General features: G+C 50.8%; 9 protein-coding genes across 9 annotated transcripts; 4 read left to right on the forward strand and 5 right to left on the reverse strand.

Moving 5' to 3' along the window:
* Positions 1-1735: 1735 nt before the first annotated feature.
* BJX68DRAFT_219665 (uncharacterized protein) lies at positions 1736-3450 on the reverse strand. The gene is made up of 2 exons (XM_071037885.1): positions 2135-3450; positions 1736-2078 (listed from the first exon to the last, which is right to left on the reverse strand). Exons 1-2 carry the CDS (start codon positions 3160-3162, stop codon positions 1907-1909), a joined length of 1200 nt encoding a protein of 399 aa, XP_070892694.1. The 5' UTR covers positions 3163-3450; the 3' UTR covers positions 1736-1906.
* A 2587-nt stretch (positions 3451-6037) lies between these two features.
* BJX68DRAFT_219649 (uncharacterized protein) lies at positions 6038-7732 on the reverse strand. Its single transcript, XM_071037884.1, has 3 exons — positions 6953-7732; positions 6327-6843; positions 6038-6268 (listed from the first exon to the last, which is right to left on the reverse strand). Exons 1-3 carry the CDS (start codon positions 7371-7373, stop codon positions 6052-6054), a joined length of 1155 nt encoding a protein of 384 aa, XP_070892695.1. The 5' UTR covers positions 7374-7732; the 3' UTR covers positions 6038-6051.
* Positions 7733-9512: 1780 nt separating this feature from the next.
* lap1 (putative aminopeptidase) lies at positions 9513-11217 on the forward strand. Its single transcript, XM_071042135.1, has 3 exons — positions 9513-10043; positions 10097-10843; positions 10897-11217. Exons 1-3 carry the CDS (start codon positions 9858-9860, stop codon positions 11128-11130), a joined length of 1167 nt encoding a protein of 388 aa, XP_070892696.1. The 5' UTR covers positions 9513-9857; the 3' UTR covers positions 11131-11217.
* A 986-nt stretch (positions 11218-12203) lies between these two features.
* On the forward strand, positions 12204-13424 carry BJX68DRAFT_272946 (uncharacterized protein; the record flags this gene model as incomplete). Its single annotated transcript, XM_071047322.1, has 4 exons — positions 12204-12309; positions 12374-12459; positions 12692-13100; positions 13126-13424. The coding sequence occupies 4 exons, from the start codon at positions 12204-12206 to the stop codon at positions 13422-13424; spliced, it is 900 nt and encodes a 299-aa protein (XP_070892697.1).
* Positions 13425-15871: 2447 nt separating this feature from the next.
* BJX68DRAFT_249564 (uncharacterized protein) lies at positions 15872-17649 on the forward strand. Its single transcript, XM_071042136.1, has one exon. The coding sequence runs from the start codon at positions 16003-16005 to the stop codon at positions 17515-17517; it is 1515 nt and encodes a 504-aa protein (XP_070892698.1). The 5' UTR covers positions 15872-16002; the 3' UTR covers positions 17518-17649.
* On the forward strand, positions 17633-18578 carry BJX68DRAFT_249565 (uncharacterized protein). Its single transcript, XM_071042137.1, has 2 exons — positions 17633-18057; positions 18126-18578. The coding sequence occupies exons 1-2, from the start codon at positions 17757-17759 to the stop codon at positions 18221-18223; spliced, it is 399 nt and encodes a 132-aa protein (XP_070892699.1). The 5' UTR covers positions 17633-17756; the 3' UTR covers positions 18224-18578.
* Positions 18579-18742: 164 nt separating this feature from the next.
* On the reverse strand, positions 18743-22951 carry chsB (chitin synthase class II). Its single transcript, XM_071042138.1, has 6 exons — positions 22494-22951; positions 22138-22431; positions 20238-21934; positions 19998-20182; positions 19783-19949; positions 18743-19729 (listed from the first exon to the last, which is right to left on the reverse strand). Exons 2-6 carry the CDS (start codon positions 22344-22346, stop codon positions 18838-18840), a joined length of 3150 nt encoding a protein of 1049 aa, XP_070892700.1. The 5' UTR covers positions 22347-22431; positions 22494-22951; the 3' UTR covers positions 18743-18837.
* A 500-nt stretch (positions 22952-23451) lies between these two features.
* Positions 23452-24688, reverse strand: BJX68DRAFT_219881 (DUF1774 domain-containing protein). The gene is made up of 4 exons (XM_071037886.1): positions 24531-24688; positions 24249-24468; positions 23754-24199; positions 23452-23699 (listed from the first exon to the last, which is right to left on the reverse strand). Exons 1-4 carry the CDS (start codon positions 24535-24537, stop codon positions 23485-23487), a joined length of 888 nt encoding a protein of 295 aa, XP_070892701.1. The 5' UTR covers positions 24538-24688; the 3' UTR covers positions 23452-23484.
* Positions 24689-24931: 243 nt separating this feature from the next.
* On the reverse strand, positions 24932-26380 carry BJX68DRAFT_219890 (inositol monophosphatase family protein). Its single transcript, XM_071037887.1, has one exon. The coding sequence runs from the start codon at positions 26305-26307 to the stop codon at positions 25258-25260; it is 1050 nt and encodes a 349-aa protein (XP_070892702.1). The 5' UTR covers positions 26308-26380; the 3' UTR covers positions 24932-25257.
* Between the last annotated feature and the right edge of the window lie 585 nt (positions 26381-26965).

Here is a 26965-nt window from a genome sequence, read left to right on the forward strand (position 1 = left end):
AAAAAAGGAAAGAGGCGGTTCGCTGGTGGTATCGATACTGAGTGATAGTAGAGGAGGGGCCATGAGGGGTGGTTTAGTTGCCCAAAAGCGGAGAGTGTCCATAGAATGTCAAAAAAAAAAGCGACGAATTGAGGTTGATATTGAGTGACTTGGGCCACTCAGAGAAGCGCGAGCGGGACCCCCAGGCGAAACTCCAGTGCCAGCTCATCAGACGATTTAAATATGTCTAATATTGGATCTGAACAAGGAACGGTTTTAGACTGTCCGATCCGCTCAGCCCTGGATTTCCAACGGCCAGGAGGCCAGGCCGCTCTGCATGAACAATTGGTTCGCGGAAGCGGGTTGCAGACTGTAAGCGACGAGAGACCTGTTTTAGGTTGTCGGGGGTTGTGTCTCGCGGCAACCAGGGGCTCTTCCGCTCAGGGCGCTAACAAGTAAGAGCGACAAAAGCAAGTGTGAGAATTGGCCAACGGCGGCAATGCTTCTGTCTTGCTTCAACAGCTTGTCTGCCAGGAGACATCCGGGAGCCACCAACGGCCAGCGAAGATTGAAGCCGTCTAGTCGAGTCGACTTGATCGAAACCAGGTCGAGGCGTGGAGATGATTCGTTGCCTCCGGCCTTGGGCAGTTGGGCATTAATACGTGCAGTCTTCGTCCTCCTTGTCTTTGGCTGGCGTGCAGCGTGTCTGGAGCAAGATGAATGGAGGGGGTAGAAGGCGATGAAAGAAGAAGACCGCAGACGCGATGGAGCTGGTGAACCTGCATAAGGAGTGAGATTGATAATCGACGCCAACCGGAGGAGGGTGGAAGGATGCTGAGCGGAAGATGGACATGAGGAAGCTGCAAACTGCAAACAATGCAGGACCGCAGGTGATTCGACGCGCCACTCGACCGGATCTATCGTTTGCCCCGCATTCTATCGCCCTCCAGGGATAAGCACTCTGCTTAGTCTATCGTTTCTTTTTATTACTCTCTATATAGAATGCGTAGATACACAATATACAAGGTGTGGCAAAAGACTCGCTTTGACCTGAGCGGCCCTATCCCTAGTGCTCACGATACCAACTTCGTTCGCAAATCCTAGTGCGCGGCTTAGGCGTGAGCAGAGGCCCAACACTAACAGACCTGCGGAGCAGAAGGAAAAGTGACAAGAAATCAGGTCGGGCACAAACCAACAGACCAGCAACCATCACGAGCGCCGCTGGAGGCAGTAAACGTCAAGAGTCAATGTGATTGTGATCCTGATTTCATATCCTGCGTCCGTGTCACTCACGCCCGATTAACTTGAGTCTGTATATAGGACCAAGTCGGTAGTAGTAGTCGTTAGATTCGTACCTACACTTGCATCTCCCATCACACGCGGACACTATACGCCCGAGCAATATGGCCCAATAGATAAGAGCCATTGCAACAACATTTTTTTTTTCGGAAATGACGCTTAAAAGTCAAAATAAATGCCAACAAATAAAATGAGGCGAGGCTGAGAAACAAATCCAACCAATATGCATGCAAGTCAAAAATGATCCTCATGTACCTAGGTAGCTGTGGCACATCGCTGCAAGTCATGCGGAACTATTGGACCTCGACTAACCGCTCAAAGGTACCCACGTTAGAAGAAGAAACGACGCAGGAAAAGTAACACTTGTAGCATCGAAAGTCATCCATGGTCATGACAAGGGAACTCGTTAGGTCGAGGACTAGATTGGATTGCCAGGATCTGTCCAGCTGGTCAGGTTGCCTCATTGCTTTGAGTAGCCTGCGCCAGCTCCACGTCACCCTCTAAAAGCTGGCTTGCTTTTTTCGTTCATCTGGGCCGTAGTTAAGCATGAAAGCATGACACGACACCCAAAGCTAATGTGCTTGGCGAGACGTGCTTGTTGTTTGGGTTGACAGTGTTCCTTGTCTTCCTAAGGGGCGCGGTTGAACACCTCATCAATCAGTCGCTTTGGGCCCATCCGGTCCATGCCTTTTGAGAACGATGCTCGCATCGGGAGTATGAATGGGGAAGGACCGCTGCGGTGCCATCGCCGCCGGATGCAATCGTCAACCAGTACCATGAGCCCTGTAGCTACAATCACACTGCATGCTGGTTAGCCTAAATTGAGTATGGTGGTCAGACGCGCGGGGGAACTTACTCGGCAACATCATTCATATTCTTGAAGGCAGAAGGATCACTGATCCACATGGAGGATGGGGGGATCCAGCCGCCCTTGCTTTCCTCCTCGATCGCCTCTGTCGGAGTTAGGATCTCGGGCACAATGTGGGCAACCTGTTTCGACGTTCGGGTGTTGACTAAGTGGTAAGAGACTTCGCGCAGATCACCATCTTTGCGCGACTCGCGCCTCCATTGGTATTTCGTGGCCCAGTACTCATACTCGTACCGCTTTGTCATTCCTGCACCTCGACGCTTCAGTTCAATGTGGGCATAGTTGGAGAACTCCAGCATTATGCTGTCGGAAAGTGCGGCTGGTCGATCGACACCACCCTTGGAACCAATGATTTCGTCGTCAAGCGCGCTCTGCTCCGAGCCCTGTCTCCTGTGATGGCCACCCAAGAAAGATCCTTGTGCACTTGACCCTGGTCGCAGGCTAGCCAGCACACTACTCCATGAGCGTTGAAGCATTGGGGGCTTGTCAAGGTTCGATGACACCGTCCTCCTCTCTGAGTGGCAGACCTCGCGACCTGATTCTCTGCAGTAGCGACGAAATGAAAACTTTCTGGCGAACAAATCATACATGCGGAGGTGGAAGAGGATTACGTCTTGCTGATAGCCAGCACGGTGCGGCACCATGGTGTCCACGCGCAAGTTCATGTTCCCATCGAGCGTTGCATCATCATGCCGGATAAGCAGCCTCCGACAGGAAGGGAATAGTTTGGCAAACGTTGACGAACTTGATGGGATCACGTCTGCGAAGAAGATGTCACGTTTGCGGTCCGTCACTTCGTATAATGGGGCTTCTTCGATCTCGTCCGCCGAGTCGTCCGATTCAAAGGTCGATGCAGAGTCCCAAGGATATACGTCCTCGTCGTCGTACTCATAGTCGTAAAGATCTATCTCTTCTTCCTGACGCTTTGAAGTCGGCCGGTCACTGTAGATTGTGGGAGCCGTGCTTTTTGAGCGCCCCGAGGCATCTGAACAAGATGACGTACTGTACGACCCCATGGCGACACTAGTATATTGAATAGATCAAGAAAGAAAATATGCTGGTGATCGCAAGTGCTGACGGTGCGCAAGCGATTGACGGCGGACCGCGGGCGTGTTGTCTGGTTGCCCGATTGGGAGATAGAGTGGTTCTATTCCAAAAACTGTCGAGAGTATGTCCGAAGAAGAGGAGAAAAAAGAAACGATCAGAGAAGATAACAGTCAGAAGATATACAACAATATGTGTTCAAGTGGTAGTCTCAGCCCTGTGTTTGTAGTTGCACCACTCATACTCAAGATGGGAGATCTCTATACAAGCTGGATGAGGCGAGGGACGGCAGGGTTAATAGTTCGGTCATATGAGGGTAGCCTGCGCCGGAAGAGAAAGGGATTGAATAAAATTGAACTATGAGGAGCAGAAAGGCAACAGGGAGAAAAAGAAAGAAGTAGTCTGCCTATGTGATTGTTGGGAGAATGCGAGGGGCCTGAGAACATAGCAGATGACGCCAAACCGGGGGGGAAGACTCGGGGGCTAGAGGGCCAGAGGAACAGAGGTGGTGAGATCCAGGGACGAAGGGGCGAGCAGAGTGGCGCAGGATGTTTGTTGTATCGGAGGGCAACGAAGGAGAATGCAGCGCCCAAGAGCCACGGCCGGAGACAGGAGCCACGTCGTTTCAAGAGCCCCGTCGGCTGATGACGCTGGCTTTTCAACCTCCTCTGCGCTTATCAGCAATTACTCGATTATTGCTTGATTATTTGTCCCTTGATTACAGCAACAAGGGGCCCATATCTGCTGAATAAAGTAACAAGCTTACTTGAAGTTCTGTAGTATATAGTATACCGAACACAAAGGGCGAGTGCCCTGCCTAACCGTCCGGCTATACCTAGACTCTTCAAGGTTAGAGTACCGAGTATACTACACAGTCAGACCAGCGGACTCCGTCACTCCGCGTCCATGCCCCGGACTGAACTCGGAATCCAAATCCCACTTGGATGACCCCAATCACTGGCCCGCGCGTATGTCATCCATTTTACGATATTTCCCGCGCAACGCGACACCAACGGGCTATTCCGGGAATTTCGAGTCTCACTCCCAAGCAACGCTCAATCATGTGCCAGAACCGCCATCCTGGAGGGTGAGGATGTTGCATGATTCCATGGCCTGAACATTCGACCCCCAACGGCACAGTCGCGACAGTCCCTGCAGGGAATTCTATGGCTCTTTCAGCCGTTTCACATGCAGTGTGCCGTCGAAGCGCATCCCCGGATCGAAGCTGATTGAAGAGCGAGAAGCGGGCAGCAAGATGACAGGTGCGCTGAATATTCAGGGCTGGTCCGAGGAAAGCGCCAGAAGGGACTGGCGGGGTGTTATTTGAGAAATCGAACCTGAGGGTGGCAGCACTGTTAAGTCGATGCCTGAACGCCTCACCTTAGACTCGGCCAGACTCTAAGGGATCCTCTGCTGGATTCCGTTCCTTCCAGGTTCTGGTTCCAAGGGTCCCTTTGCCCCAACACGGACCGGTCCGAACTCCGACGATTTTTACAGCACCTCTTCTCAAACATGTTTGCTCGTCCCGCAAGCAGTCAGGATTTATCTTTGCACCAGTTAGCCGCGCAAAAGCCTGCCATCACCCAGCGGCCCCAAAAGTTCGCTGTTGGCACTTTCCGATATCGGGTCTCTGCCACCGTCCACATGAACTCTTCCAGGCAGGTTCCATCTCCACTCTCACGCACCATGACCGAACCCGATCGATCCATCAATTGATGATCAGCATTCTTCCGAGTCTTTCCAGCCGATCCTCGATCAGATATCCTGTATTACCCTTCTTTACCGCCCAGATATTTCCTATGGGCCACAACGAACGACGTAACACCCAGCGAGGGAGCCCACAGTTGGCACATGCTAGTCGGGTCAACGAAGTCTTATAGAATTGCTCTAGGTTGAGCAATACTAGCCCTCCGCATTGGGCCGTCTCTGTGGCTACGGGGTAGGTCTCGACCTTGGCCTTTTGATTTGATGATCGCCCGCTCGAACTTGCACTCTTCCCCTCATCTCCCCAGGGCATCCATGCATTCTTGGAGTACCCTCATTAGTCAGGATGCCATATCCATATGCACGGCTCAGGTTATCCGGCGAAGACCATCTGGTCATAATTGCTCAACAACGGCCTTCTGCAACCCGCCCCCACGGAAAGCGGGTTTAGAGGCAGCATCTCAGGATGATTTGACTGGCAACAATCTTCAGGAACGCATACTCACACTATCACATAAAGATAAAGACAAATAAGCAGCCAGTGCTCTGTGGGTAAAATTGGGCTCGTCGCCTTGACAACTGTCAACCCAATATTTCCAAGTCAAACACGAAGCTTTGTGTCGACCAACCATCGCCGATGTGACGACTAAAATCATCATCTGAGCTGAGGACAAAGAATGATCACGAGGACAGTGTGGGTATGTACGTCAACCCGTCGCCTCTTTGAAGAAGACACAGGGTACATCCCGGTATACGGGTAGATCAGTCAGATGCAGACCACATTGTCGGGTGCACAAACCCCATTCGGTCTGCGGTCTACAGGTTAGACGTTGTCTGGTTATTGAATAGAGCAGACGAGGTAGTTGGTGATGTCAATTTGACATCCCTTGCAGCGTACACCGAAACCCTTTGGCGGCGGATGGTCCCAGACCAGAGTACACCAAGACACGGACTGGCGATTTGCTCACCGGAAGAATACGGGTTGGCTGGGACGGAAGGAAATTCGTGCCTCTATTCTATCTTACATCCAGTGCCTTTCATATCGCTGAAGATATACATGGCCAGCGATGCCCGGTATCTATACCTGTCTATGGCAGTCGCCACTCGGCCAAATCCATTGACTCCGTAAGTGAATCGAGGATTCAGGCTTGTGTGGCTTACACCTGTAACCACAAGGGCCGAGGAAGTTCCTCGCCAGGCTGGATAAATGCCTCTGTACGGCAGCTCGCTGGTGGACGGGACAACAGCCCAGCCCTGCTCCCAGGCGACGGCGGATGGAATCCTACATAGGCTTCGCGTCGAGCGGGGCTTCCAACAGTCACAGACCATGTGTGAAGCCCATAGTAAGAAGCAATGGAGTGGACGAGCCAGCGACTAGCAGAGAAAAAAAAAAGTTAGGCTTGAATCACCCCTCAGAATTGGGCATACTTACCCAAACCCAGCAGCCCGATCGTCAACCAGGCTCTCAAACACCATCTTCTCGCCATGGTTCTCGTTGTGAGATGTCATCGTCTCCCGCATGTTTTGCAGCTTTGCCTTGCGGTCGGGTGAATCATGCATCTGGCCGTTCCGTCCTACAAAGACGACTTCGTCTTCAGAGTCTTCATCGGACGACGAAGGCGCATCGGCGAGACCGTCTTTACGGCGCAAAATTTGCCTCTCGTTCCACCTTTGAATGAACTGTCTAATATCTTCCTCGAGGTCTTGAAGCATACCCCTCGCAGCACGTGCGTGCTTCAATTTAAGACGAAGTTCTTTCGGGATGTGATGTCTTTCGACCCTATCTTCACTCGCTATCTGCTTGGACGTCCGATGGTCCAGATGCGCGTAATGCTTGTCCCAGAGTGGAGCAAGAAAATAGGGCATGGGTTCATGGCGGATATGGGTTGGCTGGGGAAGCCAATCCTTGGGAGATGGGGGGGTGGCCCAGGGATTATGGAGGAGGCGATCTTTAACCGAAGCAGGGCTGTCAGCACTTTTCGGAAACACTAGATGGTCCGAATCATCATAGTTCAGGAGATCACCCTGATTATAACCATTCAGCCGTTCGAGACATACCATTCTCCCAGCGCTGCCTGCGGCGACTGCCGTCCTTTCCCTTCAGCAGAGCCTCGCGTCTTTTCAGACTATCACGGCGGAGTGGTTCCCGGCGCCGGAAACTGACCGTCGGGACCTTTGGTGTCTCCTCTGGGACTCGACCTAAAATCTTGACCCTTGGCACGATGCTACTGCTGGCAACTGGAACGGGATCATCCAGAGGAATCGACAGAGAGACCGAGGATCCACGGATAGTTCCCCGAGCAGTGGCGGATGCCGGCGCCGAGGTATTTCTTTCGCCCCCGTGAGCCGAATCTGTTATCGTCAAATCCTCCAGAGACGCAGTGGCCTGTTCTGTCCAAGCCGAAATGGCCTGGGCCTGCTGCAGCGACAGGTTCCCTCTAACCTCTACTTGTGACGGGAAACTCGGATGAATAGCCATGCTGGGAAGAACACGTGGGGATTCAGCGACGAGGCTGGTAGCGGTAGGAAGTTCGGGGAGAGCGTTTGATCGCACAAGCTGCGTTGCGATGTCGATCCGAGTGATACGGATCTCGTCAATGGCTGTCTAAAGGCGAGGGAGGTGGAAGGGGGACGGACCAGAATTGGCGCGGGGACAATCGGGCCTAGATAAGAGACCAAGAGATACCACGAAGCGCGTCAACGGATCGGAATAACCTCCTCCGAGATCGCAACGAAAATCCACTCGTTGACTCACAATGGCTAAGGCTCATCACTGATTGGCCACTGCCGCTCTCAGGCCCGTATTCCACTCAATTTCATGGCAGTGTTCACAGAAAAAATGACTCCAGTTCTTCAGGATGATTCATGTCAGCTCATGGAGAGCTGCCTGGAAGGGTTGGATGTGCTTACAGCGCATGCTCAGCCCCACAAGCCTCGTCAGAGGGCATCGCATTCCGGTTCCCTGACCAGTTTGACAGCATGTGCGGCAAACTGACATTAATATAGCGGGATGGTGATCGGATGGAATACTAATTACAATTTCCACAGACCTTGACCAAAATTCTGCAAATAATAAGCCTCAATCTTGTTCCACCACAGCAAGCGCATCGCTGGCCTCACAATCTCAGGTTTTGATCACGCTCTTCGCAATCATTACGGAGTATGACCCATCGCACTCCGCTTGCTGACCGACGAGAATGTCCGTTGTGTCCAGGCAGACCTCAATAGATCATTACTGGTCCCTGGGCTCTCCGTTGGTCGAGCACAATAATCTCGCGTGCCCTTGTGATAACTCCTGTCCATCTGCCTGGCGAGGCCAGATCAAATCGTCTCGTTGGCAGGGTTCACCGGTCTTTGATACGATGCTTTTGAAACCAAATAATGTCTTTGCGTGAGGTCCTTATCGATGGCCAGAGCCGGCTTTGCCTTACTACGCTACTATGGCAAGGTTGGAGGTACGAAATTCGGATCCCTTGATCAACTCCTAATCAACCCATAGAACCCGAGAAGCAAAAAAAAGGTGCTGTGATTGAGTACCTGAGTTGGGCTGACGATGCGTGCCATGTGGCTGTCATTAAAACAGCTCCAATCCGATGTCCCCTTTCTTCCATGCAACGCTGGCATTCAGACTTTCTCATGACAACTGATCTCTCCCAATTGCTCCGCAGTTGACGCTTCCCGCCATTGTGTTATCTTGATTCCCCATTTAATCAGATCCCGAAGCGAGTGACTCCAAAATCCTTTTCCCTTCATCCGCTTCCTCGGTGTTCCAGGGCTTCAGGCCATAGCTGAACAGGAACTGAGACCAGCCACCGTAGGACTTGACGATGGCCCGCTCGGCGGGGGTGAGGGGAGCCTCTGTAGTAGTGCGGTCAGAAGGTCATCCCGACCTAGACAGTAATCTCGATGTCGAGCGGAATACGTACGAAGGCAGTCGGAGGACTGAGGCATTCTGATAGACCTTGAGTTAGGTTTTTGAGTGGAATATGCTTGGATCGTGTGGTTGAGAGAAATGAGTAGATTTTTTTCAGGATTGAGGGCTGTAAGGTGCTCTGTGTTGATGATGTAGTGGAAGGAGTCGTACTTCTTGTTTGTCGAAAGCGACCATAGGATGTGGGGATGGCAATCAATTGTGATTGAGTGGAGGTTTACCACTAAGCCTAATTTTGTATTAGCACTGGTATCGCTGTGGCCTCAGGCTCTCAGCATGACTTCCAGAGTGCGATTTAAAAACCTCGCAGCCCCAGGAAACAAGTCATGAGAGGCGTTGTCTCTCTCTTACATTTGGCAAGAGAAAGAAACGAGAAAGCCCAGCTCTTTTTATACTATTCAAAAAGGAACTGGTTGGGCCTGGCCTACGTGCACAACTTATACCCAAGGTGCATGACATTGTAAATCAGCTGATGATTTCCATTTGATCTTAGCCAACACATTTCATATAAAACATGGAAAACATATTCATAGTAATTTCATACAACGGCTACTATGAAACTATTGGCTGCTGCCATGGTGCAGGCGGTGCTCCGCGTTGGCCCCAATGAGGCTGTGCCGGAAGCTGAGGAGCTCTCCATCAGTAACTTTATGGGTGCGGAGCTTATATTAAGCCAGGCACCCGTCAACATCGTTGATGATGTGACGCAACAGTCGAACTGAATTGCATCTAATCTTTTCAGTGATTCGAAACTTGATTCAAAGTGCTTTTGTACCTGATAGCTTCTAGTATCTAGACTTAGAACCTTTCGAGATTGACTACCCGGTCGGCAGCAGCAACTCTTTCCTCGGCCGGACCTGCACCTTCCTTGCCGCACTGCAACACCCCTCATCATCAGCACCTGGAGCCGACACCCTTGATTGCCTCAACCGTCAACCTCGCTCAACCATACCCAACCTCTTCATCGTCGTCTATTCTTATACTATACCTATTGTTATCATTATTGGATCCTGCCCCTAATTGTCCTCCACCATGAAGCTGTCAACAGCTCTAGCTCTCGGCGCAACTGCCTCTACTGGGACCTGGGCTTACGCCGTTCCACAACAAGACGTCCTGGAAAACCCGAACATCCACCATGAGCAGGAGCAATATCTAATTGAGCTGGCCCCATATGAGACAAGATGGGTCACAGAGGAAGAGAAATGGGCTCTGAAACTGGTATGTCGCCCGACCGACTTATCTTTCACCTGCTAACAGCTCTCGTGACTTAGGACGGGGTCAACTTTATCGATATCACAGAAGAACAAACCCTCGGTGTTTCCCCCGCCCTGGACGCCAGTACCTATGTGACCTATCCGCAGCAAATGGGCCATGTCGAGAAAGTAAAGGGTCTCCTTCCGTCGCTATCTAAGGACAATATGAGAAAGGACCTAGAGAAGTTCACCTCATTCCACACGCGGTACTATAAGTCGGACTATGGGATTGAGGCTGCGAATTGGCTTTACGACCAAATTCGGAAGGTGGTCACGGACTCGAAGGCCCACGAGTGGGGTGCCACGGTGGAGAAGTTTGACCATCCCTGGGGCCAGTCCAGCATCATCGCCCGCATCCCAGGTCTCACCAACAAAACTATCGCATTGGGAAGCCATTTAGACTCGATCAACCTCTTCATTCCCAGTCTACTCAGGAGCCCTGGCGCTGACGATGACGGGAGCGGAACTGTCACGATTCTCGAGGGCCTGCGAGGTCTCCTGAAATCAGATATCATCGCCCGCTCCCAGGCACCAAACACGATTGAGTTCCATTGGTACTCGGCGGAGGAAGGGGGTATGCTTGGCTCCCAGGCGATCTTCTCACAGTATAAGAAGAATCAGTACGATGTCAAAGCTATGCTTCAGCAAGACATGACTGGTTATATCCAGGGCACCCTTGACGCTGGACAAAAAGAGGCGATAGGCATAATGACCGACTACGTGGACGGTGGCCTCACATCCTTCCTCAAGACCGTCGTAACTACCGTGAGTGAAATTGCTTCCATTCTATACGACAACTTCACTAACCGCTTCTGCAGTACTGCAATATCGGCTTCACTGAGACCAAGTGCGGCTACGCCTGCTCTGACCATACGTCCGCGAGCAAGTATGGATACCCATCGGCCATGGCAACAGAATCCCGCATGGAGCATAGCAATAAGCACATCCACACTACGGGTGATAGCATTGAGCATTTGAACTTTGATCATATGTTGGAGCACGCCCGGCTGACTGTTGGATTTGCCTATGAGCTTGCGTTCGCAGTACTCTGATCCCTTCATGACCTGAACGATTAATGTATTGTTAGTGGCGGCTTCTCTTTCATTATCTCGAATACAAGCAGTAGATGCAGTCTTTCAGTGCTCTCTTAGTATCGAACATGTTGAACTAATTCGTAGGCATCATACTCCTGCCTTCCGTCGTATAGCGTCTCTTGCTCGGCCTTGATCTAACTTAATGGCACGGTGGTTCGCTTGTGATAAATCAAGTCTGCTTTGGTGTGGCTGGCGTGAAGTGGCCTGGCTACGGGGCTTCACCCGGTAAGCCTCGCGTTGGACACTTGTGAGCACTCCGCCTCCCGAGCCTGACTAACGAAAACAATCATCTTGAAATCATCCGCCCTAACTTACTGTCTAGAATAAAAAGTCAATGTCCGTTCTTGACTCCGAGGCACCGAACGCAGCGAGAGTACATACTTTCCTACGCTTGCTCACCGGGAAGAGTACTCGAGTATCAGACCAAGCGCTGGCTGTTCTTCTCACGATATTTCTGATTCTCTTCCGCTCTGTTTGCTGGTAGTCTCTTTGTCCGACTGCAGATGGGTCTATCATCCCTGTGCGCATACTTTCAATTAGCTTGGCTGTATCCAGCAAGCTCCTAGATATGCTCTTCCTCTTGAACATGACTTTCTTGGTTACAGCCACTAAAATCTCCCTGCCGACCGTCTAGAACTATTAACCATAGGCTGGACGCTTACGAAAATAGTGAATGATAGAGAAGGTAGACCAATCCCGGGTGACTAGGCATAGCCCTAGCTCGACCAACCCCGTTCCCGGCACCATTCAGTTACCAAGTTGTCGATTGACCAGATTCTCGTCTTACTGTGAAGAGATAATCAACTATCACAATCAGCTATATAAAGGCGTGTCTTTCCCCCAGACGCCCTCCTTCCTGCGTCTCTCTTCCAACACAGAATCTCCTTTTTTGCATCTCTCTTCTACCCTACCACCTTAGCCCTAAATCGAACCTTCTCCTCCAGCAATCCCTGTTATCTACCTTCTCTGCGTTCCCTTCCCCGTTCTTTTCTCATCTATTTTTTTTCTTTCGCTACCCCTCGAGAGCCGAAATGGCGACCATTGGCTTCCCGAGCATCATGTTCGGCTATTTCTCTTTGGGAGCCTGTCGTGATAGGACAGTTATCGTTACCTCAACTCCTTACGGTGTCCACGAAGGTAAGTCGCACTCTATTCGAGGCGGAGCTTCCTTGACAGCTGCATACATAACGAGATGTTTTAGCGGAAAACTGCGATAGAGCGACAGTGACAACTGTTATCGCGGTTCCTTTGTACCCTCTGAGAACTGCACTCATCGATGAAGTTACCGTTGGCTTGTGCCTGGCAAGCCTACTTTCCTGAAGCTTTTCCTTTCGACGCTTAGGACTATATGCACGGGAACAAGTCTATTTTCTCTCCTGATGCTGGGATTTTCTTCGACGACACACACTCTGCCCCCCTCCAGCCCCTCGAGACACTCAGGATACTCGGTACGCAGCAATGACGCTCAAGAGCAAGCGGCCGCTAATGAGGGACAAATGTGCCTACAGACGCTCAGTAGCACATCGATGACGCTCAAGCGCAAGCAGACAACCCGCAGAGTGGTACCATCCGTTACCCTGCTGTCGTGTCCTTCGCCAATACCAATGAAGGTGCGATCATACACACATTCGGTACCCTTCTCAAATGGCGCTATGAGAAAGAGACTCATGATCCTGTTTCTGGGATGGATCATGAAGTCGCATTCATGAACGTTGCAAACGATGCTGTCACTAGCATAGCTATTGTCCATTTCACGGTACCAGATAGCAAATATGCGCAGTGTTTCCGACCAAAGGAGGGCCCAGACATAGCTATCACCTTTGCCCCCGACAAGTCGATGGAGACCGAGCCAAACGAAAGATGCACAGGCATCATGGTGGCTAATGTGTTCAATCTGCCGATTACTGATCCCATGTATCTCATCCAAGGTGAAGCCGTTTGACGACCGCATAGGGAAACATCTGGAGCTGCAGACGGTTCGAGTCTTGTTTTCAATGACCAGCAAAGAAGCAAAACGGCAGATAGACGCAGTCGATCTCACGGGCATGAGCCCAGGCGTTGAGTCCGCACATCGCTGGCTATCATCAACGAGGGAGCAAAGGCAGGTAGACGCCGTCTACTTCCTCACGAACTTGAATGCGGGCGCTGAGTCCGCGAATCGTCAGACTGGGCGCCTTTTGAACCCACCCCCGCCGGGCCCCAAGAAGGCCGTGTATCCAATTTTGATCACCAGAGATTCAACAAAGCCTTAACTGTTTCAAGCGAATATATCGCTGTCTGCCGACTAAAGGGCATGTCTCTGGTCGTGCATCTCACTCCCAGTGGCCATAAAAGTTATCCAAGGACCCCCGGACACTTGCAAGACCTTTCTACTTACAGTCACCGCAATGGTATTCCATGAAGTCGGATGCCCTGCCATCTTCTCTCCGCCACCACACCCCGCCGCCGGTAAGAAATGGGCAAAGGTCGAGAGCATCAGGGCCATCTTCCAGACAAACCTTCGGATACCGAGGGCTTACCGATCTTTTGCTGAATGCCAGCAATCCCTAGGCGATGAGAGCTATCGATTTTCACTTCAAGTTGAAATGTTCGTACCCCAAGGCGATGGAGACCCCTTGATCTTGTTAAAACCAAGATATTCAAGCTCAAAAAGGCGACAGGCGTGGATTTTGATGATCTCCCCCCCTGTGAATCTCGATAGTCCCGCTTCCGAAAATCTGTACGAGAGGGCCTGTTCGGAGCTGGCAGTGGAACGTTCGCACAAGAGCAATCAGCGCACCAAACAAATTGTTGGGCAGTACCAGAAGATTGATAGTAAGTCACTTCTCTTTCAAGACAAAATCTTTTTGACTATTGAATGCTAATGATACTCTACAGAGGCCGATGGCGGAAAACCTGACGAAATAGCTCTGTATGCTTTCGTCGCTGTTGGTCTCAGACCTAGCCATGGGGAAAACATTACATTCAGGCACAACGAGGCTAGAATGTTATTCGATGCTCTTTTGGCCTACACGACACAGAATGAACAGGTATGAGCCTCTCTTTACATCGGCCTTTCTGCTCTACAATGTGCGGGCAGTGTCTACAGCTAAACATGGCACGTGCTAACACATTCTACCACATCGTTAAGGCAGGCGAATCTTCCGCTTCTCCTCCTGTTGAGAGTCCAGACAAGTCCTCTGCTCCTGCTCCTGAGAACCCCGATGAATCCTCTGCTTCTCCTTCTCCTAAGAATTCAGAGGAGACTTCTGACGACGAGGAGATCTTTGAGTTCGGCGTGTTCCAACCCGGCCAGGAAGATGATCCTTTTGCCAAAGCAAAACACTATGATCCGGTAAGTTCTTCTAAATCCTTGTTAGAATTCAGGCTCGAGATTAATAGTAATCTGATTGCTAGGTTACTGGGTTCCCATTGCGTCGGCAAGAGGTCAAGAAAGAGCGTCAGAGGCTCATTCCTCTTGCTCCCCGCCATTCTGACCAGGCGAAGAAATTCTTCGGTACCGGGTGGAAGAACGCTCAATTTGCTATCCCGATTGAACCCAAAGATGTGCTTCTTTCGCCCCAAACTGGAATTTCAAAGAAGACGGTGTCACTGTCCGAGCCAGGATCATGGGAGAACCCGCCTTTCGCAGGTTAATCCTTGAGATTCGCTATCGCGACTCACAAGACGAATCCAAGATCCGGACTATGTCCGTCGAGTTTGACAATCACGAACATGTCGTTGGTTACAAAGTGTTTGACAGGATAGCAAGGGAAGAGTTCCAAGATCCGAACCAGGAGAAGAAACCACAGCAGCAGAAGGGTTCCAAGCAGACGAAAGTTTTCAGGCAGGAGACGAAACCAGAGCAGGAGAAGCCACAAACTCCTAGAGATAAAAAAGACAGCTACTGGTTTATCAACCTGACCGTGAAGGGCATGGTGGCCATAGGTCTTGATGTCGATATCTCCGGCTTCGACAAGCCGTCGAGAAATTTGATCCGGTGGTTGAGATTGTTGGCTATTCGCTTGAGCATGCCAGGCGCGTCGCCTGAATTGCTGAAGATCCGCGTGAATGCTCATTTCGTCGTCGACGAGAGCATGGACGACAGTAAAAGGGCGAAAGCCAAGTTTGCACAGTTCAAACGCACCCAGGAGATCATCTACGACTTCAAGAAGATTCCTTGTGTTGCTTGGTCTGCATACTGTGGAGGAAACGGACAGCCTCAGACTCAATGGGGCGTTTTCAACTCGCGAAAATCGACCAACAAAGCTGCCCTCGAGTTCGGAACCGAGAAACCGGCAGATAACACTGCAGAGCAGTTGTTCGAGAATATGCTGGACGATGCTGAGCAAGCTGCCAATGAGTCTCAGGAAGAGCCCGCCGAAGAGTCTCAAGACCAAGCTGCCGAAGATCCTGAAGAGCAAGCTGTCGAAGATCCCTCGATTATCCGCTATCCGGCTGTGGTGTCCTTCCCTACTCCTAATGAAGGTGCCGTTTCCCTTGCGTATGGCACTCTTCTCGAGTGGAGATACTCCAAGGAGAGCCACGATGCCATATGTGGACAAGACCATGAAATTACCTTTATGTGCGTTGCAAGTCAAGCTATTGTGGCCACAATTCGTTTACCGTGCCGTATAGCAATATCGCGGAATGCTTTCGACTAAAGGAGGGTACAGATATCAGTATCACCTTCGCTCCTGACAGGTCTGCCGCTTCAAACGTGAACTGTTCAGGTATCCATGTGGCGAACGCGTTCAATCTTCCAGTTACCACGCCACTGTTTCTACTGAATGGTGACTGGAATGTTTCGAGTTTCAGAAAGTATGCCTTCGAGCCTGGAAAGGGCCTGAAATGGTTCAAGGCTCGTGTCATGTTTTCGATTCCAAGCGTCAAGTCAATGCTGTCAACCTACTTACTGGCATCAAGGCCGGGGCTGAGTTTGCAGCGCATTGGAAAGAGCTTTTCCTCAACCACAAACGTGGCACGAGACGCAACGTGGATCCCCTCAAAGACATCGATCCCAAACATGAAAAGTTCAACGAGGCGGTCAATTTTGTTCTGAAGAAAACCAAACTCTCCACCGAGCAGGAGAAATGCATTCGTTCCTGCACTTCAATGCCAGATGCCACCAAGGTCATCCTTGGGTATCCTGGTACAGGCAAGACGTTCCTCCTAGCTGTGATCGCGTTCGTTTTTCATCGGATCGGCTTTCATGTCATGTTCTCCGCCCCCACAAACGCTACCGCAGATGAAAACTGCGCGAAGCTTGAGAGTGTCAGGTCCATCCTCGGATTAGATTCTCGCATCGTCAGAGTCTATCGTCCGTTCGCCGAGACTCAACAGTTTCTGTCATGGGGAAAGAAGTCTCAACCTGGCGACGAGCCAAAGTCTTCTGATGACGCCAAGATTGACACTCAAGTTGAAGCCGGTGACCAGCCCAAGTCTACTGGCGATGCCAAACCAGACGATACACCAGACGATGCACCAGACACCGCTGAGGCTATACCCTTGGACACTCAACTGCACATGCTTTTCCTTACGGCCAAGGCATCCGCTGCGCAGCGCGAGAGGACATATGGTCGTCCCGAATCCAGCCTTGAAGTTCAGGTTGTCCAAGAGGCCCTGAACGCGGAGAAGGAGAACCGTGTGCTCATGGGACGCTATCCTTCAGAGGATCAGATCTCTCTTTCTCATGGCAAGATCCAGTTCGACGAGATAGAAAATTTCAAGGGTCCTGAAGTCGACTTCTTCCAAGCCCTTCGTGAATACCTAAAAACGCTGGAAGAAGCCCCACTGTCCGAATGGGAAGATGGCGAGAAACCTAAAGCACTGCTTGCGTTCAAAATGGTCGGAGACTATGTAATGAAGCAGGCTCCTTTCCTCGTGTCCACAAACAACAATCTCGCCTGTGCTATCTGTTCTGGGCATTTCGCAAAAGAGGCAAAGGGGGTGCTCCTGATTCGCGATGAGGATTCAAAGGAAGTTGAATCGAACGGCCTGATTCCTCTAGTCAGCTGCGGCTTCTCTCCCAAGGTTGTTGCTCAAATTCTATGTGACGACACCAGACAGCTTAAGCCAACAGTCTTGACCGCTGGAGGTGAGCCCGGCTGGAACGAGTTCAGTCATCAGCTCGAGACATCCGGAGTCGTTCGCCTCATCAAGGGCAATCACCCTGTTGAGAAGCTCACCATGCAGCGTCGGTTCCGCCCCCAGTTTGTTGGGTTCCTGAACAAGCGCGTTTATAATGGGGGGATGAAGTCCCATCCATCGACCAAGCAGATCTTAGTCAATGCTGCATGGGCAAGCATGATTCGTGCACAGTTTCCAGAGGCGCTGTCCACATTGACCCTGGCTATTGGATTCTGAGCCTGAAGAATTCCAAATGTGAGATCGGCGAAGCTTCCAAGTCCAAATTTAATGTGCCTCATGTCAAGGCTGTCGTCTCGCTCGTCCTGAAGAATCATGCAGTCAATGGGTATGCGGGTAATGAAATGCGCATCATTACCCCATACTCTCAACAGTGTGATTTATAACGAAACGCGTTCTTCGAGCTGCGGTCTGAGCTTCCGAGGTCCAGCGTCCCTTCCATCGACACAATCGACTCAATGCAGGGCAAGGAGGGAAAGTGCGTTATCGTCGACTTTGTCGTCTCTGCTGCGGAATCCTCTCGTGACCTAGGATTCGTCAATGACGACAACAGGTGTAACGTTGCACAGTCAAGAATGATAGAGTGCATGGTTTGCGTTGTTCCCATGGCCGTTGGCGCTGGCAGCTTTGCCACAGACATACATGAGCGCCAAAACTCGTTTGGAGAGATCGTCCAGTCCAAGGTCCCCTACCTTTACGAATTCGTTCAATGGGCCGCGGCCGAGAAGAAAATGGTCATGGAGACAGACGGAATTTCCGGTAAGTGCCCCCTTTCTAAACACTGCCGCTTGATTATCACCAAATACTGACTTCTTTTCTCGTGCTAGATCCCATCAAAATCCCTTTCCTAGACAGAATGATGCAGATGCGGACCACGGGGTCAGCGGGCATGAAGGGTGCAAGAGATTGTGGGTCTCTGTCATGAATATGAAGCGTCATCTGGTATCGGTTCATCGCGTCTCCAAACTAAAATTGAACATTGTTGTTGACGCATTGATTAAGGGAAGCGTGTCCCCGCTCTTCTGACAATTCGACCTCTTAAAGATTGGAATCGTCGTTAACATTCTTACCCACATCCACCTCCAACATGTCTCTCCCGAAGGTTATGCTTCAAAATTTGTTCTTTTGTCTTCCTTTTTTATGTGCAACTCTACTCTTTATTGACCAAGGTCCTGGCAACTGGCTGTGCCTTGGAGATCTTTGCATGTATTACGTCCAAGTTTACTATCTTCACGGCGGATGACACTTTTTTTTTTCTTGCTTTTCGATCTCAAAACAACCAAATACCAAAAAAAAAAAAAAAAAAGCTGAAACAGGAATGCATGATTACTTATTTATACCTTATTCCACTGGTATAACGGTCGTATGTGAGGTGTTCTCGTTCTTCCTACATAGTAGCTACAAGGGGACATGCTACCAAATTGGTAGCCGTAGGCACGCAATGGAGGTCATAAAGGTCTTGTATTCAGAATCTACCGAGGAGTGATCAAACATGGTCAACATAAATCAAGAAAGAAACAGTAAATAGGGAAAAGTCGATCATTTCCTCCAAAAAGCAACCTTGTGCAAACCACGCTGCATAGCCCACCGCGAATCGTAGAGCGTATCCCGAATGCTCAGGCTTGACTTCGTACCGCCCCCCAGCGAGCTAGCAGGAGCACTAGAGTGGGCCGGCGCAATATTACCAGCTTGGAATTTTGCCTTGCCCTCGACAAGCTTCTGAACGACGTACATAATTGCGTATGTCGTCGAGCCAACGGCACGAATGAGAGCGAGGGCCGCAACAGACCATAAAACGATGGCGAGGTAAATGTTATTACCTGTCGAGCCGATACCGTAGACTTCGGAAACGGCCATAGCCAGGATTAAGTTCGCGGTCATCCAGACCCCTACCATGTAGGTCCGCACCGCGCGGTAATAGTCCTCTTGGAGTTGAGACTCGGAAATTCCCGGATCCGGCACTTCGAGACGGTCTCGGAGGTTGCGCAGCGCAGCGTCGTAGCCACTGTCAATATCCAGCTGTTCCGAGGGCATCTCGACTTCGACTATAGAGCCGTTGATAATACGGGCCGCACCTAGATCGGTATTCGTCACGTTATCCCCCTTGGTGCCCCAGGTCACGTCGTGCGTATTGCAGAAGGCATAGACTTGCAGAGTGCAGATGTAAGATGGCAATAGGGCGAAGTACTGCGCCGAAGAGGTGAACATGTGCCAGGGATCCAGGTAGAGGAATGAGGTGAAGAAGTACAGGCCGATGGTGGAGAGGAGAGACACGACAATGTTGACGAATAAAGTATTACTTATGGTGATTGGGACGTCGTGCCCCGTCTTGGCCATGAGCTCAAGCACGATCAAGTACAGCGTACAAAAGGCTGTGTATATCATGATGATACTGTAGACGATCATACTCGAGAGGTACAGTTTTTTGGCGCTGTTAGCCGGTTAGTTCGCAGTTCCATCTCCAGAAGGAAAGAGAAGACTCACCCTTGAGGTCGATTACCCATGGAGAAGATAAACTGGAGACACATCACCAAGACACAAGCGTATCTCAGCACGACGAAGATGTAGTTTCCAAAATTATGCCCGAATGGGTCAATCTTGTCATCAGTGAGCGAACCGGCAATGAAATAGAAGGCGAGATAAAAGTTTGCCTGCCCCTGTTAGCTTTGGTCCGCTCCTTCCTGAAACCGACAACTTACTAGACCAAAGTACGTGAAGATTAGCTGAAGCAGTTGGTAGACAGATTCGATCTGCAGCAGAATCTTTCTTGCAAGGGAATGGTCCGTCTTCCATAGCTGCTTCACGTTGACAATAGAGTACACGGCGGCAAAGAAAGCACCGTTCAGCCAACGTCGACGCTGGGAGATGAACTCGGGAATAGAGTCTGTCCGAAGTGTTAGCAACTTGTCCAATATCTGCCACTTTGAAGAAACACATACCAGGCACGTCAGTCTCTCCGACAGCGCTCTTGACGAAACGGAGGACCCATCGCTCTTCCCTCTTGGCCACCAACTCCCAGCAGAGAATACGATCTTCGGCCAGGTACATGTTGGCTGTGAACACATCCGCGTCTTTACCATGCAGGGTCTCTCCCTTGAAGTACTGGTTCAGAGGGCCATTGCCTTCGGCGTCGTTTTGCAGAGCGAAGAATCGGTATGCACTGAGGGCACCAGGAAGCACGGTAATGTACCCAAACACCGATTCCAGCGGCTTGTCAAGAATATTGGACATTTTGTACTCAAAATTCTGACTTGCGACCAGAGGGTTCAAAAGGCCAAGCATTCCCTTTCCTTTGCTTGCCTTGATCTCCCCGGCGGCACCAGCGACGTTGGAATCCTGGTCAAAGGCCTTCCACAAGTGGTAGAGTGCGGTAGGCTCGGGCTTGGTACCAACATCCAGCAGGATGCAAATGTTGGGCTGCAGCGCTCGGCCAAAGGCGTTGAAGAACCAACGGTGCGAGTTTAGTTTCTTCTGGTTGTGCTCTTTCAGACAAAAGACAATCTGGCAAGGGACTATGCCCCTTTCCGCACCCTTGAACTTGAGGTCGGAGTCGAGGGATACCTGGGTAGTGTATTCGTAGACGTGGGCGTTTACCTGTTTTTTATTGACGATGTTCTTTGCAATGCCCTCTTGATAGACACCCAGAGCTGCCAAAGCATTCAGAGTCCGCGGGTGCACCTTTTTACGACCGTCTGCAATGATACAGACCACAATCTTCTTCCAACCATCCTTACCCCAAGTACGAGACTTGGAACGAGAGCAGAAGTGGCTGATATTGCGCATGATACCGTGCATGGTCCGAGTAAAATGAATCTCATCCTCGTTATACATGGTCACACAGATGAACAGCTCGGTTTCGCGCATCGTCCGTCCGATCTGCTGGCGCAGCTTGTATCCCCGTTGGGCAAAATCGTCGGGGTCGCAAGTAACGGCCGTGTACCTCATGTGAGTGAATTCGCGATCGTCTCGACGGGGCAAGAAACTGTGCAAGATGGTAGGAATCTTACACTCCAAGATCAGCTCACCGTTGATCAGCTGGACCTCTTTTTTGGACATTTGAGCATCGCGAACTCCTCGGCGGCTTTGTTTGTCTGGTGCTGGGCCGTAGTGCAGATTAGGGTCAACCATGGACTGGGTTTCGCTATATTCTTCCAGGTCAATCTTCTCCAGATCCTTGTCGTCCGCAATAAAGGTCGAATCGCTGGTAAATGAATTGACACTGCCGTGTCCTCCGTGTCGAGAATTCATTGTTCGTCCACCACCGCCGAAAGGATCATCGTCCGCGTCGCCGATATCGATCTTCGCATCCTGTCCACCGACTCCTGGCTTCGAGAATAGTGGCGCAGGTGGGAGCGGCCTCCGGGGGCTCCCTCCGTATCTTGAACTAGGTGTGCCTGGCCGAGGGCTGCCGTTCAGATCCGCGCGTTCGTACTGGGAGCCTGCTACAGACGGGGGTCTTGTCCAACCTGGGGCACGCGTCGGGGACCAAGGTCGTGTGGGCGACGCCGGACGAGAGGAAAAGTGCATGTCGTCCACTGCGGACGCTGTAGGGGCTGGGATACTGGGCACATTTCGCATGCTCGAAGCAGGGCGCGAGGGTGTATCTTCTGTGTCGTATTCGTAGTATCTCTCGGTTCTGCCATACCAAACATTTTGATTAGCTCTTCGTCTTCGATGGTAGGCCATTTTAGATACAGTCTGTGATTCCACTGGCTGAGCGGACGACGGAGATGGGCTGGAGCCCTAAAAAGAAGCATCGGGCGCAAGTGAATTTGTTGACACCACCCACAAGGGGCCGCGCAAGATACCCGATGGTATCATTGGAATGTGACTACTCACTGATTATCATCCCCAAAAGGATCTCGATCGCGATAAGTGGACGCAGTGCCCAAATCAGCATTTAGGTCACTCTCGACCTGCGAACTCGTCGGTAGCAGCCGCATGGTCGTGTGTCGGACAGGCGGGTCGTAGTCATCAGTGAGGTACGAGCCTTCTCCGTAGCTGTATGCTGGCGGCTCCTCCTGGTGGTGTATACGTTGCTGCCTCATGATTGTTCTTTTTGGACGGCTTAACAGGACATACTATGCGACTGGGTAAACTCAGGCGTTTGAAGCGACAATTCGTCTTCGGATCCTGATTCAGACGTCAATGGTTCCATTCGTGCATTCCTTTGATGTCGAAAGAATGCGACTTACTGCGGAGAGCCGTCTGAGACTTAAAAGACGGCGGGCGAATAGGGTAAATAAACAATGAGATCCGGGGTAATTATCAGGACTGGAACTGCCGGCAGTCCCGAGTACCAGAGGAACAATCTGGGACAACTGCGAAGCGTGAGATCAACAGTACTGAAGCGGGAGTGGAAGCCCGTTTGCCAGTAAACAAAGACAAGATCAAGCAACGCAGTTTCTAAAAAACCACGATGAAAGAGAAGTTTTGGAGGAAGTGAGATTGCTCCTTCTTCCCCAAGTGTTTGCGTCGCTTGACGGCGCTTCGAGTGATCACTGCGCAGGCATCCTTGTCCTCGCTCGGTCTGTTGTCCCCGCCGTTGCCCTGGCGACAACATCCTAGCTCTCCGCAGAGCTCCAGATTAGGATTGACGCGTGCCTTGCATATTGCTTTTCAGGAAATGAATAATTTGACTGCCTGGGTCAGGTTCTTGGCTTTGATGCGTTTTACAATTTCTAATTTTATCGCATTGGTGGATTGAGGGTCTCTTGAGCCACGGCACCCCACCAGCCGACGAGGTATCTACTCCCGAGCATAGCAGCGCAGCCTCATAGTAATCTAGATTCAAAACATCATAGCCAAGACTACGTACTACGGCAGAAGTGGCTCGGAGATTGGAAAGCGAGGATTCATTACTATATTCAAAAGATGAGATTATTATTTACCAGGGGCCATATATCTTTGACAGACCCGTATCGTCGCTCCATCCCTAACAAACAACATGCAGACTATAAACGTGGTATCAAACTCGAGAGGGGAGCACAAAACCATCAATAACATAACTCATACCTACCATTCTTCATCCTCTTTTGCGCTTATTGTTGTCTGCTCCGCTCGCTGCGCCTTGAGGCTTGCTCACTTCGCCTGCGACGACCTTGTCCGTTCCATCAAATAATCATGCCTCATTCAAAGCCAAAACTCGCCTCAGCCTCAAGAAGTCACACCCACGCACCCATCACATTATGAGGCCGCCACGGGTGCGGAGTCGTTAAGCAGAGGCGCCCGCTCGGCATCAGTCGATTCAGGTTCAGCCCCGCGGCGCCAGTAAACTGTCCGGCCCGAATATTTAGTGGCAGTGATATAGATCGTCTCAACGAAGAGCACTGCAAATATGACCCAGGCAAAGATCCACTGGAGGGGGAGACGCTTGCGCGTATACTGCTGTATAGCGAGCCCTGTTTACTGAGATTAGCACATTGTCTATCCTATCCATGGGTAGGGCTTAGTACCAAGACTCAGTAGACTCAAACAATACCCTAAAAGGTCATCGACGGTGAAGAAGATTGACGCAGCGCTGATAACGAAGAATACCCAGATGAAGATATTTGCCGCGATTTCCGCGGCGGGGGAGAAGGAATGCGCTGCAGCGGATCCGTTCCATAAAAGCAAGATTAGATCCCAGGCGTATGGAGCAGCAATCACGGAGATGTGGGTGAGAGGTGTGAGGCCGCGGAAACGCCAAAAGGCGAGGTGTTGGAGGATAAAATCCACCCCTACAAAGACCTCTGCAGGCCAGAAATGGTTCCGTGTCCAAAGGAGGATCCAAGCAAAGACGAAGAGGTTATGAAGGATGAAGTAGGGCGCAATATTCGCCGCCGCGTGAGTCAGAGCTGTATCTCGGGAGAAAACAAGTCCGGACAAAATATAGTGTAGTTGGGCAAGTAGTAATAGGATCCTAGGGTGGTTAATACTTGAGTAAGAGGGCTAGGGCAAGGTCCACTTACCAGTAAATTGCTGTGACAGTCAGCTCAACACTAAATGGCGTGATGCGTCGCAAGAAATTGTCCCAAATAGTATGTCCATTGGAAACTTCGCTTGGCCGCCGTGAAGAATAGTAAATTCCCGCAATCAACACCAGGGCGTACGACAGAGGGGCAATGACTCGGTATGTAGTCAGCACGGACCTGTCGTGCGACTCGCGTCTTGCAAACGGATTGTAGATGTCTAATCCCAGTAGTTAGTGTGGGTGGTCTGAGTATAGAAGCAAGGTGTAGGTAAAGACATACTCGGCATGGCGTGTGTGGTCTCAGTTGGCGAAAAGAGACTAATACAGGGTAACAGCCCAAACTATGGAAAAGCATAAAGAAAAGTAAGAGGATAAATATTTCAGCGTTGGGTGATGAACCCGTCTTATAAAGATGTAAGATGACGAAGATGTTCCCTGCCTGGGCTCATTTTCGCCCCCGCATTTCCCATTGCAATCTTGATCTCCTGACACGACCTCGCAACCCCTCACTGGCTGATATATGATCCGCCACGGCACTTTGGGTATAGCCAGTGTCGAGGTTTCAGCCTTTGCTGGTTTAAGCAGAGCCCGTTGTCAGATCGTCTGCCCGGGTTCCCAGTTTGCCCTCTTGCTGTGATGTCGATCCGTACGGATTGGCCCCAATATGCAAACTAGGAACTCAGTTCGCAAAATCAAGTTAGCTAGCCCTGATAGACGAATCCGGATACACAGAAGCAGCGCCATCATGCAGCCAGTCGTAAAAGTAGAAATGGGCTCTGGGGGCTTAGGTCAGGTTCTTTCGAGGCCTGTCTGCAGGGGTCGATCACTCTAGCGGGGTTTGAATTCCAGGATACTCCAACCGGGAAGTCCCAACTAATATGTTATAAATGTGCAAGCAAAAGAAAAAAATCGGCAAGAAAACCCTCCGTAAAGATGGGCCAAATGATGCAAACTTAATCAAGATTAATTAATGCCGGATAATCTGACTTCCTCTCATGCTCATAGTTTCACTGCAGTTGTTTCACAGCGTCGACCAGTACTGGATGTAAGGACGCAGGAGCAACAATCATCCCGTAGCAGCCTGAGAGCGTTCTGCCGAGACTGCAGTCGACGGGGTTTCCATTCAGATCGCTCACTATACAGCCAAGCTCGGAGGCGATTAACATTCCACCGATATGGTCCCATATCATGGAGCGATATGAGGCCTTGCGCGGGATCTTGATGAGCACATTGCAGCCCCCTACCGCGATAGCGATGTACCGTAGCTGTGCTGACCAAAGATCCGTCCTCGGCGGCCAGGGTGCGCCCAATCTCTCCATCAGGCGCTGATGCACCTCATAGTTTGACGAATTCGCAGACAGACAGTCGACCAGTCGGATATCCTCGGGTTTTGTGATTTGTGCTTTGGGTTCGATCTTGCGTGCAGGCAAAAGAGCGCCTGTGCCCATCTGTCGCATCCACGCTCCTTGCCCCGCGACGGCATAGACTTGATATCCGTAGCCCGTCCGATCGACGATATCTTCATGAACTTGGCCTGACTCGAGATTGAGGTTTGGACATCCAGTAACACCGACCTTCTGCTGTCCGTCTTCCACGAGTCCGAGGCAAACAGCATACTGCCGTCCCTGGATAAACGTCGCCGTACCATCCACGGGGTCAAGCACCCATGTCCGGCCTCGTGGCTTGCAGCTTCCCTGGGCACCCAGATCGATCAATCGGAGCATTTCTTCTTTCGAGGAGGGCGCGTAAAGCAGAGCTTCGCTGTGTTCATCGTCCAGGCGAGTCGAGGAGACTAAATCCCAGGTTCGTGCGAGCAGGTCAGGCTCCGCCCGAAGGGCTTTCGAATCTTCCTCCCCGACAATATCATCCTCGGGAAACAAATGGTGGACGGCAGCGATGAGAAGCGATTGAGCTCCAAAGTCTGCTATAGTCACTGGCGTCGCATCTATTTTATCGAAGTGGCCCTTGTCAACTGCCTCGAGGAGTTTCTTGGTTAAAAGGCTCGCCCGCTGAACCGCTAAGCAAGCAATCTCGAGCTCTTTGGAGTAGTCCTTCATTTCGATACTAATGCGCTGTTCCGGGCCAAAATTCGAATGATGAGAGAATCCCGATCGACGATGAAGTCATTTTTCACCGGTGTGTTGCTGGAGACAATCTCTGCCAAGCCATTTGGGACCCTCAGCAAATTATCACCTCTGATTGGCTGTCGCTGGATCCATCAGGTATCTGGGGATGTATACCTAAGTATACTGTAAGAAAACCTCGGAAGACTTGAGAGAGTGACAAGGTTTTGAATATGTATCTGAGCTGCATCAAGGAACATGTTGTTGTTCGGAGAGTTTTGATCACAAGTGAGAGGTTCTCCGGTAGGTGGTTATAGCCCATGGCGCCTCCACCCAACAATACTGGGATCAGACGTTATAGATACTCAGTGCGGATTCGAGTTTCTGTACGCTCTAGAGTTTAATAGTAGTATTGCATCGCATTGGTGGATTTGGGGATACTCGTCGGCGTCCACAGGGTGGCGTTCTCGACGCCTGGGAAAGCAACGGCCTCCAGCCCGCGCTCGAAGCAGAAAAAAAGGAGATTCTATATATTGGACTGAATAAGCATAGGTAGTATTTTAGCCTCTTTTTTTTTGGTTTTATCTTAGATACATTCTACTACTGATCGGAAGCAGCATAAAGTCTCCGCTAGCAAAATAAGCTCCAAAAA

The sequence above is a fragment of the Aspergillus pseudodeflectus genome (genome assembly GCF_044049435.1).
Source record: "Aspergillus pseudodeflectus strain CBS 756.74 chromosome Unknown BJX68scaffold_93, whole genome shotgun sequence".
Taxonomy (NCBI): Eukaryota; Fungi; Ascomycota; class Eurotiomycetes; order Eurotiales; family Aspergillaceae; genus Aspergillus; species Aspergillus pseudodeflectus.

Bases quoted from the DNA above. Each gene is read 5' to 3' on its own strand.
- BJX68DRAFT_219890 (XM_071037887.1), bottom strand. From the start codon at position 26,307: ATGAAGGACTACTCCAAAGAGCTCGAGATTGCTTGCTTAGCGGTTCAG.
- BJX68DRAFT_249564 (XM_071042136.1), top strand. From the start codon at position 16,003: ATGGTTCAAGGCTCGTGTCATGTTTTCGATTCCAAGCGTCAAGTCAAT.
- chsB (XM_071042138.1), bottom strand. From the start codon at position 22,346: ATGAGGCAGCAACGTATACACCACCAGGAGGAGCCGCCAGCATACAGC. The intron at 19,950-19,997 runs GTAAGTTGTCGG...TAACAGGGGCAG, and splicing joins TCTTCACGTACTTTGGTCTA to GCAAACTTTTATCTCGCCTT. The intron at 19,730-19,782 runs GTGAGTCTTCTC...ACCGGCTAACAG, and splicing joins ATGGGTAATCGACCTCAAGG to CGCCAAAAAACTGTACCTCT.
- BJX68DRAFT_219881 (XM_071037886.1), bottom strand. The intron at 24,200-24,248 runs GTAAGTGGACCT...TAACCACCCTAG, and splicing joins ACTGTCACAGCAATTTACTG to GATCCTATTACTACTTGCCC. The intron at 23,700-23,753 runs GTACTAAGCCCT...CTCAGTAAACAG, and splicing joins TTTGAGTCTACTGAGTCTTG to GGCTCGCTATACAGCAGTAT.
- BJX68DRAFT_249565 (XM_071042137.1), top strand. From the start codon at position 17,757: ATGCAGGGCAAGGAGGGAAAGTGCGTTATCGTCGACTTTGTCGTCTCT. The intron at 18,058-18,125 runs GTAAGTGCCCCC...TTCTCGTGCTAG, and splicing joins GGAGACAGACGGAATTTCCG to ATCCCATCAAAATCCCTTTC.
- BJX68DRAFT_219665 (XM_071037885.1), bottom strand. From the start codon at position 3,162: ATGGGGTCGTACAGTACGTCATCTTGTTCAGATGCCTCGGGGCGCTCA. The intron at 2,079-2,134 runs GTAAGTTCCCCC...ACCAGCATGCAG, and splicing joins AATATGAATGATGTTGCCGA to TGTGATTGTAGCTACAGGGC.
- BJX68DRAFT_219649 (XM_071037884.1), bottom strand. From the start codon at position 7,373: ATGGCTATTCATCCGAGTTTCCCGTCACAAGTAGAGGTTAGAGGGAAC. The intron at 6,844-6,952 runs GTATGTCTCGAA...CTTCGGTTAAAG, and splicing joins CAGGCAGCGCTGGGAGAATG to ATCGCCTCCTCCATAATCCC. The intron at 6,269-6,326 runs GTAAGTATGCCC...TTTCTCTGCTAG, and splicing joins GATCGGGCTGCTGGGTTTGG to TCGCTGGCTCGTCCACTCCA.
- lap1 (XM_071042135.1), top strand. From the start codon at position 9,858: ATGAAGCTGTCAACAGCTCTAGCTCTCGGCGCAACTGCCTCTACTGGG. The intron at 10,044-10,096 runs GTATGTCGCCCG...CTCGTGACTTAG, and splicing joins AGAAATGGGCTCTGAAACTG to GACGGGGTCAACTTTATCGA. The intron at 10,844-10,896 runs GTGAGTGAAATT...CCGCTTCTGCAG, and splicing joins TCAAGACCGTCGTAACTACC to TACTGCAATATCGGCTTCAC.